Source organism: Eurypyga helias, unplaced genomic scaffold (genome assembly GCF_000690775.1).
Source record: "Eurypyga helias isolate BGI_N326 unplaced genomic scaffold, ASM69077v1 scaffold16496, whole genome shotgun sequence".
Lineage (NCBI taxonomy): Eukaryota > Metazoa > Chordata > Aves > Eurypygiformes > Eurypygidae > Eurypyga > Eurypyga helias.
Genome location: NW_010256160.1, coordinates 3261 through 16273, shown reverse-complemented (window position 1 = coordinate 16273; position 13013 = coordinate 3261). Strand labels below are relative to the sequence as shown.

Sequence of the window (13013 nt, the reverse complement as noted above, 5' to 3'; positions counted from 1 at the left end):
GGCAGCCCCCCAGCCGCTAGCAGACTGGAGGTAAACTGGAGGCACTTGGAGCCCCCCTGAAGTACCCACCGGTGATGGAGGAGATGTGAAAAGAGCCAGGTTGGGAGGGTTGGGGTCCCGCGAGACTGCAGAGCCCTGGGGGAGAAGGGCAGAGGCTGCAGCCTGCCAGCCCTCTCTCTGAGTGCCCACACCACTCCCTTCAGGCAGTCCCATGGGGAAAATGCTCCTCCCTAGGGGAAATGGGAGCCGAAGGGGGCCTGGAAGAGGGTACCTTGGTGAAAGTAGCTGGAGCCTGTGAAAGAGCCTGCCATAGAGCTGCTGGATGCATTTTAAACACGTGCTGTCTCCCCCCTTCGCAGGAACACCCACGCTCACGGCAGCCATTACAACCCCATCATGCAGCCTGCTGGCTAGCCACGTGACTCTCCCTGCTGCCCAGCCCGTCAATGTGGGTGTTGCGCACGTCATGCGCCAACCGCCCGCTGCCACCGCCTCTGCCAGGAAGAGCAAGCAGCACCAGTCGGCACCCAGGTGAGTGAGCACGGCTCCTGGCGCTGGCCTTGGCCTCGGGGAGGCAGGGGTCTGCGCCTGGGCTGTTCCGAGTGTAGCCCTGCAGTGAGAGCATGCTGACCAGGGTGGTATTCGCTGACGCCTGCGGGGCAAGATAATGTTTATTCCGTGGCCCCACCAGTGATGAGATCGCACTTTTTGTGTCTAGACTCTTTGCTGCTTCACCTCTCCTGCAACCGGGTCAGGGGAGCGGGGTGTAAGAGGGAGTCAGGAGCATCATATACCCAGTGAGCTTCGTTTTCTGTGGGAGTTAGTGGCTGGAGAGGATGCCAGATGGGAGACTCAGGCCCTGGTCATACTGCTCGTTATGCTGCTGTGATTACCTGAGGCCTTGTAGTCACCATAATTAAAAATGTAACTATATTCTCAGATGAGCGTGGCGCAACACCCAGTTGCCAAACCTTTTTCTTCCCGCGTCATCTCAAAGCACTCCTGAGGTGCAACGTCTCCGTTTCCACGGGGAGGTGCACCTCCAGGGAACCGCATCCTCAGGAACACGTGCCTGACGTGCGCACACAAGATCTGCCCTTTCAAAAGCAGTAGGATGATGGCCTGTCTTCGGAGCTTTAGCGCTATGCACAGCGGAGGCCTGGGGTGGCTTCAGGCCACCTTCAAGCTCTCCAGCTCCTGACATCGGTGGTTGGCCCCTTCCTTCAGCAGTACGCACTGGCAGTGCATATCCGCACCGGCCTTCGTATAATCATGGTGGCATGAACCAGGGAGCATTCTGGAAGGACATCCTATACGAGGGCAGTCCTTAGCCACCGAAATCGATCAGCTCTCAGCAGGACCACATGGCTCTGCAAGGAGGAGGCTGGGTTTTGGTTCACACGCTGTTGTGTGGCACAGCTCAAATGGTGGGATGGGTGCAGCGCCTGTCACAGCCCTGTATGTAATCTTGCCCAGAGGCCAAGGCTGTGTGAGAAGTATGTGCAGCTGTTCTGGGGAGAAGTCCTCTGGGCTGCAAAACTAGCACATTTCTTTAAAAACACAAAACAAACGAGTGCAGGGGAGAGGAGTGAAATGGGTCACCACTTGTGCAGTGGCAAAAACAGAGGAGCTTGTGGTTTTCCTGCGTGGCTGGACTGAGGCCAGAGGAGCTCTGAGTTCACAACCAATTTGACTCTAGTTAAGAGGCCACTATTTAAATCCTTCCCATTTATGTGCTCTCTAATGTTGCATTTACTTTGGGTGGGCTCCAGCTGTCTTAGTCCACTCGTAATGTCAAGCAGAGGCAACTACATCCCCAGCAAGCCAGCGGGAGAGAGTGCCTGTTGCAACCAGTGTGCCTGTGCAGGGCCTTCCCTCTCCCTTCCCTCTCCAGGGGCAGGGTGACGGTGTCCCCGGGGGAGTTGGACACTTTCAGAGCAATGCCTTTCTACAGCTTCATTAATTGTGATGCTTTCTGTAGCCAAATGAGGGACGTGCTCCTTTGGAGAGGAGTGTACTCCATGCTGCTCATTGGTATTCAAAAAGCGCTGCAAATGCTACTGTGCAGCCATTTGTTATGCAAAAGAGCCTGTGTAAGTTGGTGTAGTGCAATATGTCCGGAATGACTTCTTTTGATGGATGCCACCTATTCCTTTTGTTAGCTTTTGGGCCAGGCTGAACGTGCAACTCAGGCCCCTCAGTAGAACGAACAAAACCAGAACTTTGTGGGGTTTTTTCCTTTTTGAATCTGCAAATGTTCTGCACTTGGCAGAATAAATACAAGGAAGAAAGAAAATGTGGGAAATGGGGCTTTTAGTCAGTGTGCTTTGGTAGATGTTCCCATCTGCAGACCTGTGCTGCACTGTTTGATGGACAGGTTCTGTATTCGGATCCTTGATCTAAGTGGGCTCTTTCCAACTGTCAGGCAGGAAAGCTGAAGTAGGAAAACTGTGGAAAAAATAGGACTAAGAAGATTGTTCTTTTCTTTCTGATTTATATATGCTGTATCTGCTCTCTTGAGGGAATGACATGAAACTGAGTATATGTCCTCCCATCTGTGGGCTCTCATCCACAGGACAAAGCTGTCCTAGAGGATAAAACATTGGGCAGGGAATGTTTGTGGAAAAGATTCTTAAAACAGAAAATGAAAATTTTCAACTAAGAAAAGCCATTTTCCTGATGAATGAATGTTGTTTTCCACAACAAATTCTATTTTTACCTTGAGGTTTTTCTAGCCAAAAAATATCTGGTCATGAAGCATCCATGCAGGATACAGGACACAAGGATTATTGTCTGAGGGGTCCTTCCTCCTGTGACAGCCATACTTTGCCTGCCTGTGTTTTGTTTGTCCAGGCTGTGTGACTAGCCTCTACTTCCCGGCACAAACCTCTGGAAGGCACCATTTCTCATTTGGAAACTTCCAGGGAAAACAAAATAGAATTTTTTACTAAAAGAAACTCCATTCAGCCAATTATATGAATAAGTCATGTGAGGCACTCTGTCCTTTGGAGAGGTGACTGTGCCAATTCTGCAGTTCTCCTAGACTCCTTAAGTCAGTGCCACTGAATCGGAGTGCAGGAATCAAAAGCCACGGTGATGGGCAACTTAGGCAAGCCGAATTTTAACTAACTACCAACCTTTCCCATTTCCAGAAATGCATCGACCTATGAAGTGTCATCCTCACAATCCATCAGCTCTCCTCAGCGGTCGAAACGGGTGAAGGAAAACACACCTCCCCGCTGTGCCATGGTGCACAACAGCCCGGCCTGCAGCACCTCCGTCACCTGCGGCTGGGGCGACGTGGCAACCAGCACCACGCGAGAGCGGCAGCGGCAGACGATAATCATTCCCGACACCCCTAGCCCTGCAGTGAGTGTCATCACTATCAGCAGCGACACAGACGAAGAGGAGGAGCAGAAACATGCACCCACCAGGTGAGCAGTAGCTCTCGGCTCTTCTCTGGGTGCAGGAGGCAGAAGAAGAGTTGTATTGGGGCATCCCAGGAGTTGCTGTAGGGTCCCCAGTTGAGTCTCAGTGCCCAGGTCATCTTTCAGTTGAGAGGAAAGACGATGGGGTGGCTAAAATCCTAGCTTAGGACTCCACAGACATAGGTGATGTTCTCTACGGTGCTGCACATCTGCTGTGTGACCTTGGAGGGCTGTAGTAGTCTCTCTGTGCCATAGTCTCTCTCTGTAAGAGGAATTTATCGTTTTTTTCTCTCTCACTGGACTGTTGAAAGGAGACTTTAGAGATCCTATGGTGATGAGCCTCTTTAAGTCAGATAGCTGTTTAAAACAAAGACAGAAAGGGAAGGGCTTGGAAGGAAGGTAGCTTAAAATTGCTTTTTCTCTTTCTAAGTGAACCAGGCATCTGTAAAGAGCATTAAATGACACCTTGCATATGTGCTATTTTCCATAAAAAGGTCCTGAAAAACAGTTAGTGGTTGTGTCATAAACACTCAGTGATGGCAAACACATTGCAAGAGGTTTGCTCCATTCTGATTGTGTTGCCAACACATCCCTGAACTATTGTCTTGAGTGGCAGAGACTGATCATTTTTTGACTGACTCTGCAGAGGCACACATGAGGCTTTAAGGACCGTGGGGACTGAGTTTGCTCCTCAGAGAATTAACTCGCCCGAGTGAAGATCAGCGCCATGGCTGATCATCTTCTGTGGATGAGAGAGGACTTAATTTTCCAGGACGGTCTTTTCAGCACCTTTCATCACATGCAAGCACTCTAGGTTTCCCATCTGATGCCAGTCACAAGACATCACTCTGCTTTAGAAGTTGCAGAGAAGGAGCCTTGAAACAGCTGAATAATGACACCATCTTTATGTTGATGACTGAGCTAGGAATTTTTTAACCTTCTCCCTCCAGTATAGTCAAGAATTTATTTATTTAGAACATGCTCCATGGCAGATTTTCCTTTAATCACTGGAGATACCTATCTTTATCTCTGCATCTCATCTGCTGCGCTGCTAAGTGGAGCACTGCAAATGTGCACCGACCACATGAGATGCATTTGGCCTCAAGGAGCTAAAAATCTGTAAAGAAGAGCCATATGATTCAGGCATCTAGAGCTGCGATTTCAGCCTGCCTCCCAGCAGCCACCACCACTTCCCATTCTCCTTCTCCCTACAAATAAACTCCGTGGGGCAGCGAGATCTCAGCGCCTCTGATATTCAGGTTTGCCGTTAAGGCATGGGGAATGGATCACAGGACAGTGTAACATATTTCACTTAAATAAAAAAATAATTGCTACAGTATTCCTTAGCTTGGTAGGGAGAAGAAAGCATGTTTCCAGAAGGAGTTGAATAAGGTCAGTGTGGAAGTCAGGTGGACTGTAAATAAGGAGCCCCCATGTCTGGGGCTCTTAGAGGAAAGGAGAGGCAGGGCAAAAAGATGCTGAAATCTAAGGTGAGGTGGGGCAGCGTGGAGAGGGAAGGTGTCTCAAGAGTCAGGGGAGCTATTTGCAAGCTCATGCTGCTGGTCCCAGGCTTCAGGAAACGATGTGCAAGTGCTTACACTTACTGTCCGGGTATCGTCTTGGGTACAGAGAGGGGAGGAGGGAAGAGCTGGGATCCTGCAGCCACCTCAGCTAACAGTTGTCTCCTCTGCTTCAACTTTGCCACCATCTGACCAGTTTCTTCAGTTGGTGTCACTCCAGGGAGACAGACAGAATGAAGTTCTGGAAAATATCTGGAAATTGAGCTGGGAGTTTGAGATATTTAAATATCCGGCAAGGTCTGCTGAGGGGTTAAGAAAGTAGTTCCAGGAGCCAGACTTACATAAACAAACTGGCTTTGATATGACTAAAGGATATTCAGGACACGTTCCTGCCTGGGATCAGGTCCCTGGCTACTTTTTCTATCCATATGGCATAACTATATAGAGTGCCAGGGTGACAGCATTCCTGGAAGGCCAAAGCTTAAGAGCTAGATTTAATTTCTGAGCCATGTAGGGACATTTCGCACGGACACGGGCTGTTCTTGGGCACCTTTTGGAATTCCAGAGTGAGTTAAATTGCCTGTGTAGATGTAACCAGAGCGAGTGGAGAATTTGGGGCAGAGGCACAGATGGAAAAGAGCATGTCCAGAATGAGAAATCTTGGTTATGGTCTCCAGGAGAGTGAAATCAACTCACTCAGTGCCTTTTGACCTGGGCATATCTAAGGCAGGGTTCTCAGCTGAAGTAAGAATGTAGCTTCTGGTCAAAGGAGCTGTATCAGCATCTAATGCCAGTGAACTCTGCCCCTGTCAAAGTTGAGGCCTTTCTCGTTGCAAGCACGTCACATTTAGTACCTCCAAGTTTTCTTACGGGTTTTTTTTGGCTCCAAGAACAATGGGAGTGACAGTGAAGTGTGTTCTTTACTGTAATCAATGCCCAAATGTTCAGGATCTGAGTCAAAAATGAAACTGCTGCTAAGAATGCATTGTCTCACCCATATTTATACAAATATTACTCTGTCGGGCATTTGCTGTGGGGTGGGGGTGAAAAATAAAGAATAACTTGAAACACGCTATTGGTCACATCCTAACAGTGTTAGCTTTTTCTAGATTAGAACAGAGAAATCACGTGGCACTTGACAGATCAGTCAGAGTTAATTGCCCGATTCCATCTTATTGACAGCAGTGGTATCTTTGCATAAGCTTCACTGACGTGGGGTTGGCTCCTGAATTGGCTACAGGACTTGTTTCTCTTACTTCCTGTGGGCTTGGAAATTTCTCTTTGACCCATGAGACTAAAAATGTTTATTTTATTGATTGCTCAGTGAAGAGAGATTAGAGCTACCTGTGGCTGTGAGAAGCCGTAGGTCCTTCGACGATGTAAGGATTCCTAAGTCTCAGTTTAAGAAGGACTAGTGATGCTGATAAAATATGATACTGCTGATACAGTAAAGGAGCCCTACAGCTTGGATTTACTTTGACAGAAAAGCCTCTCAGTAATACCAGAGCAGCAGAGAGAGCTTTTCTATTACAGGGGATGCAACTTTTTTATTGGCAAAAGAAAAATCTGAAGAATTCGGTGTGACATGGGCAGAATTTTCCTTTTCCTAATGCAAAGCACAGATGCTCAAGTAGGATGTTTATGAAATACCAGCTGACCGGGCAGGCAGGACAAGCACGTTGCTCGTTCTTCTCTCACTTGTGTTTTGCCCTGTTGAGGAGTGTAGCTTGGTGTAATCTTGTTAAAATCAGTAGTTACTGGAAAATGTTGGATTCCTCTTGGGTGAAGGTGCTGGGGGGTGGTGCAAAGTGGGCTCTGGGGGACCTGCTCGATGGAGCCTTGTCAAAGGGGGCCATCTACTGGGCCCCGGCCCCGTGTCGGGGGTGAAATCACAGAGGAGGGACCTCAGGTACAGTTTGGCAGGGATAGTCCTCAGAGAAATGGTCAGAGATTATCAGGTGGGCAAATTCCTGATTACAAACATTATTTTGTCAAAACCAAGGCTTTTTGAGGCTGCACTGTGATTTTCATAGTAATATCCCCAACACAGTGAAATCTGGGGAAGCTTCAAAACTGCAAAAAGGCTTTGACTTTTTTTTTTTAAGGAGAAGAAAGCATTAGGTGATTAACTAATTAAGGGGAAGACTTTTCTGATTTAATAGAGGGTTTTTTCTTCTTTCAGAATGTAAGGAAATAATTGAAAACACATTTTGAAGTGGTCAAAATGAAAAGGGAATATTTGACCAACCAGAAGTGGTTTTACTTGGTTTCTGATGCCCACAAAGTTTCGCATGTGACATTTTGTCCCCTAGAACAGTAGAAAAAATTTACACATGAAAAGCATTATATGGACAGGAAACAATATTGTGACCCTGTTTATTTATCACCAGTGAATTTCTGGACTCTCAGTTCAGCATCCTTTGCAAAGAGACTCCATAGGCCAGAGGGGTGTTTACTGCTGTGCTGTTTATTCTGGAAAGAAGAATTTAGGTCTAACCATTATCTGTAAAACACTCAAGAGAGTAAAAACAGAGCAATGGCAATCGGAGCACTGGGTTAAGTACTCCCCAGTATGCAGCTTCACGTGGTGCAGTGGTTTAAACATAAATCCTGCCTTGGTTAAATAGTTCTGAAGCCTAGAAGTGGAGAAAAATAAAGCAGCAACTTAAACTCAGGTCAGAGAGGCACGAGTGCCACCCGTGATGGGAAGGAGAGCACACGTGGTCCTGCGGAAGGACTCGCTGGTGGTGTGGAAGGGGTGTTTCCACGTCCCCCAAGGGATGCACCACAGGGAGTGGCAGGAGGAAGGGGTGGAAGGAAAGGCAGTGGAGGTAGCCGTTGTGAGTGCCTGGATGACTTCCCATCCAAGCAATGAATGCAGCAGCCAAGGAGAACAGGACTGTTTTCTTGAAACAATATGATGTTGGCCTTGAGGTGGGTGGTTCTGAGGGTGCTTCCACCCCAAAGAGGCAGGAGAGTCCCTCCCTTCTCCAGTGCCTGCTCTCTTTGCGCTGGTATCCTAAGTCACAGCTCTCCATCTTGGGTTTCTGTGGGATCCTTGCGGTAATCATTGTCTTCCTGGGCAAGAAAGACTGACCGCAGCTGTCGTGGGCATACTGAGTAACTGCCTCGTTGGCCATCTCCACTGGCACAAGTATTTGTGGGGTTGGGGATATTTTTTCCCGTTTCTTAAGATGGTAAACTATAGGGTGAAGTCTCTGTCTGAGTCTCACCTTCGTAACTGAGCGTGAGCTGATGCAAGTCGTCAACTCACCCTATTCACGCTGTAGCACAGTGGTAGTGGAGCCTGCTTCACTGGCTTTCATTCCCCTTACGCACAGAAATCGCTGGCAGGCACAAACCAGGTATTTTCGCCAACTTGCTTATGTGCATGTGTGAGGGTCAAAACACCATTTGTAATTCTCTCGTGACATCTAGCCTATTGTGGCTGTGTTACGCTGTGCATAGTAATGCACTGACACTGCATAGCAATAGGTTGACTAACCACAGTCATACGATAAAAAGAATTGCTGCCTTCCATCTCCAGAAGGCACACCGACAGGCAACTCGTACTTAAAATAAAGGAGATGGACAGTAGCTCTCTCAGCAAACCTTCAGCGGCAGAACCTTTACACCCTGCTAAGCAATTCAGTAGATATGACCTAAATAGCTACAGCACGTGCTAATAAAACGGCCTAGTGTAGCACTTGGTAAATGTTTCTTACCATCACCATTTCACAAAGAAGGTGGGAGCAGATTAACAGGTCGGGATGGAGGCAGAGCTGAGGGGAGAGGGGCATGCTCTCAGCGCTGAGCTATGCATGGCTAAGATTTCAACGTGAAGAGAGCAGTTGCAGTTGTAGTGTGAGTTTTTGTTGGCTGACTCTCTACTTTCCTGGAATAGGGGGGTTACTCCAAAGCGGCAAACTGAAAAGGTTGCATGATACCAAGTTTTCAGAGACCTGGAACAGTATTTTTGTGACGTGGTGTAAAGCTGACGTGCCGTGGTATACATGCACACCAGGTCAAAGGCAGAGCTTCTTCCCCCAGACTAGAAGGCCATCTTGGTGACCTTGAGAGCTGAAAGCCTCTGTTGCTGTAGTGCCAGCCACATGGAAGCTTTGTATCTCTGTGGGTGAACCGCACGCTGAAGAATTGCCCCTACTACACCCCATTTGCTTTTCCTGGGATTCTGGTGTAATTTGAGATATTCATGGAAGAAAGATCCTGCTCATGCAGTGCTATCACATACTGAACTTTTGGGCTGGGCCTTCAGCAAGTAGAAATTGTCTCAAGTTGTACTGTTACAAGAGCTGTTGTCCCTGCCCTTGTCTTCGGCTGTTTGGAGGCTTCCAGTGTTGGTTTAACACCTAATTCAGCATCTTCTTTTCCTTAATTTCCTCTCACTTTTCGTTCTCAGCGTCTGCCTTCAGCCCCTTTCCATTAACAGTATCTGAGATGCCCACCTTAATTTCTTGTCCTGTGCACAATCTTCCCTTTCCGTCAGACTTTTTTGTGTGTACTAGAGCTGTCTCTGGGCGCTGCTTCTGCGTGTTCGAAGACACGGCCATGCTCTGTGTCTGCACACCAGAGAGGCATTGCTTTGTGTCCGAGTGGGAGAACAAGCTCTCTGGGACCAGGTGGGAATGGGCTGCCGCTCATAAACTGATGACAGACTCTGTTGCAAAGCAGTGCGTGTTTTTCCAGCTGCTGTTCTGAAAGGCAGGATGCAGCTCCAGCCAGTAAGGGTTAAAAAGCCTTCCTGGCTTACTGCTTTTCAGTCTGTGTAGATGGATTTAATGCAACTTTGGTAATCTTCCCCCCGCCCCCTCCTCCAGAGAATTAAAATACACCTACCCACATGATGCAGGCAGGCACACAGGCTGACCAGGAACACATGCCGACTCTCAGCGCTACTAAATCATGTCTGCTGCTGCCACCGTGCTTGCAGGAGGGAAAGCAATTACCAGGCTTGGAGTCAGCTTAATAGGAAGGGGGCAAGACTTTTAATAGTATTTTTCTGTGTAAGCACAAACATCCCCAAAAGCCGCGGCTGAGTTATAGGACTACAGTAAGCTTGCTGAGTAGGCAAGTGCTGTGTCAACAGGTAAAAGCTCTCAGTCCTGATGGTTTGTGAGCAGGGAAGGCGATACATCAGCCTGGACCGCACACAGATAACTCTGCGTTGCTGCGAGGTGGGGAGAGCAGCTGAGCCCTCAGAGGGAGCTGGAAGGAGGGAGGTCGCTGGCTAGCAAGGAGGCTTTGAGGAGAAGGAGCACTAGCTCTTCTGGGCTGGCTTTTGGAGAGCCCCCCTTGCGGCTTACCGTGTGTCTCTAAGCCTGTGACCTGACTGATTCTCAGCGTGAGTTGGGCCTTTGATGCTTTTGCAGTTCCCACCCTTAATCTCTCGGGCAGGCTGTGGTACAGCAGGGGCCGAGCTCTGGGCGTGTGAGTAGTCCTGACTGGCTTCTCTGCCCGCGCTGATGTTAACCACAGTCCTTACTTGTCCTAGAGACAAAACTCTGGCTGCTTTCGGTGGGACTCCTCATGCGCTTGAAATGAGGCCGCCTGCTGAATCGAGAGGCTAATCACTTAGGCACTAATCCTGCAAATGTTTACCCGTGTGCTTTAGCTCTGTTACTGGAATAGTCCAGCTGACTTTGTGGAGGACACATGCTAGTAGTCCTAAGCACTTGCATAAGGCAGGACCTTAGCTCTGGTCCTTCTTGGTTTCCCGTCCATAAAGTGAGTTTAATATCCTGCTGTGGTCCCTCTCTCTGGAAAGGTTTGGGTTTGGAGTCATTTATTTGTTGAACCAAACATATTTACTTGGTTTTCTTACTGCAACGAAGGAGCTAGTAGACTTTGAAGGAGAAGAGTTCTCATGGTCCCTGCTTTGACAACCCCTCAATCAAACTGGTGAAAAATATGCCCATTCTAAAACAACAAACAGCACAGACTACACAGAAATAATACCTTTCCAGTTCTACATCTCAGCCTTCCCGTGTCAAGTGTCAGCCGAGAGCAAGTATTTCCAGTTCAGCAGCTCAGCCACTTATGTAAGCAAAGGGCTGTAAAAGAATAGCTAGACCTTATCACTTGTCAGAAAACTCTTTAGTGACTTGATTTTTCTTTATAAAATGTAATAACTGTCAGAGGTAGAGAATATATATCTCTTCCCAACTGGCAGCCAAGGGTAGCTGCAAAGGGCAAGCAGTGTGGATACTCATAAATGTGTGATTACAGGCATTTCCACTGAAGGAGGGAGGAATATTGATGCAGTATTCGTCATTTTTATTGGCTTAATATTCTTCTTTCATAGCACCATATCCAAACTGCTACATCTCTCTTCACATACAGTAGTTGTCCATCTAAGATACTCTGTTGTTCTTTCCATTTCTAACCCAGCGCTCTCCAGCTCCTTGTGGAAAGTCAGAATACGAGGGTTTGCTGTCGCAGATGTGCCCCATCGAAAAGATCCTTGCCCCTACAAGGATCGCTCTCAGCTTCCAGATTGGTGTGCAGTAGCTTCCCTTCCTTCTCTGTCACCTGCCCTGTTTCGGGTGTCAGTGCGTTAGGGTAGCAGGGGCCTCGAGGTGTGTTTTTCACTGTGCACAGAGCATCTTGGTCTGTGTCCTCTTCGGGGCATGCCCGGATGCTGTGAGGGTAGCCCCGGGAGAGTCTGTGTGTCGGTAACTTGCCTGCGAACGCAGCACCTCAGGGCGATGTCGTGGAGGAGATGACAGCTTCTCAGTTACACATCTTGGGAGCAAGGTGGTGAGCTGCAGCTTGGAATGCTGAGGGAAGGGCTTTGGGACGGACCAGATGAAGGGAACCCACCAGTGCCCCTTTAGCACGGTGAAAAATAAATAGGACAAACAGTGTCCTTCATTCTCAGTATCTGCTCCACCTTTCCCTGGGTAAGAAGGGATGCTGAGACTAGGGAGCAAACGCTTCCATCACAGACTAAGACCGGATTAGTCAGCTGTTCCCTGCACTGGACTGGCCAGTGAGCGAACAGAGAGGAGACTCCATGGGAAAGGAATCTCTCTAAAGCGCACACTCAAGAAGTCAAGAGATGGATTCCTTTTTCTTCGTGGCATTTCTGTTCCTGTTGGGGCTGTTTCCACCATTAAGCCTAATTACTTAGCTTTTTATGTGCTATCCATTTCTTTTCATCATTTTAAAAACTTCAGTTGCCATAACAACATAATGCAATCAGTGAAACATAGCAGCTATTTTCTGTAGTCAGGGTCTGTGCACTGTCAAGGATGTGAGCCATTTAAGCAAATCTTCACCATCCCCCTTCCTCCATCCTCTTTCTCGCTGTCTCTTGTTCTCCCTAAACAAGCTCATAACAGGAAGGAGAAACCATCAGGAATAATTAGACACAATAGCAGAGCAAATCCCCATCGTACTCACGCAGTCTAGTCTAATGAACTTCTAGCACTAATCTTGGAAGTGTTGATCATTTTTAATCATTTTTTTGATGCCATAGATAGATTAGCTGCAGCAGGACCTTGATAATCCATGCTAGAGTCAGGAGACTCAGTGCTTATTCAGAGAAAGAAAGCAAGCCCAGAAGCTTTACATGCTTTGCTCATTTTTTCTTCATTCCTTCCTCAAGTTTCAAATGTTTTATTGAGAATATATCCCCATTGTAACGTATCAGTAAATAGAACGGGGTGTATTTTGTAGATTCGCGGGATTTAATCATGGAAAGTCATAGCACCTATTATTAAATCATTGCTGGAAGGCTGGGAGAAACCACCACGTTTTTGCGTGGGTGGTGAGACTTGCAACAAAGCATAGTATAACTGCCGGGCTTCTACGGCACGCGTATATAAAAAGCAGTCTGAAAATAAATCTGGCAGTCTGGTTCAGTGCTATTCTAAGCAGCGTGGATGTGAGATCTATCCACAGTGTCTTACTCGCTCCTTGACCTCCGTGAAGGCTTTCCTGGAATAGGAGCGTGTGAGTTTCGAAGCCTGCGATTAGGCAGCCTGTATCGGGGGGAGGACTGAGGGGTGCGCTTTGCCCCTACAGAGCTCATCCGCCGCGGGCC

General features: G+C 48.0%; 1 protein-coding gene across 1 annotated transcript in view; it reads left to right on the top strand.

Annotated features, from left to right (window-relative positions):
- LOC104511106 (homeodomain-interacting protein kinase 2-like) overlaps window positions 1-13013 on the top strand; it is a gene marked incomplete at its 3' end in the record, with an annotated part of 84892 nt that overhangs the window by 68625 nt on the left and 3254 nt on the right. The window contains 4 exon segments of the mRNA XM_010153577.1: window positions 1-30; window positions 360-401; window positions 403-531; window positions 3153-3434. The exon segment at window positions 1-30 is cut by the window's left edge and continues 19 nt beyond it. Of these exon segments, the coding sequence (XP_010151879.1) occupies window positions 1-30; window positions 360-401; window positions 403-531; window positions 3153-3434 (483 nt within the window).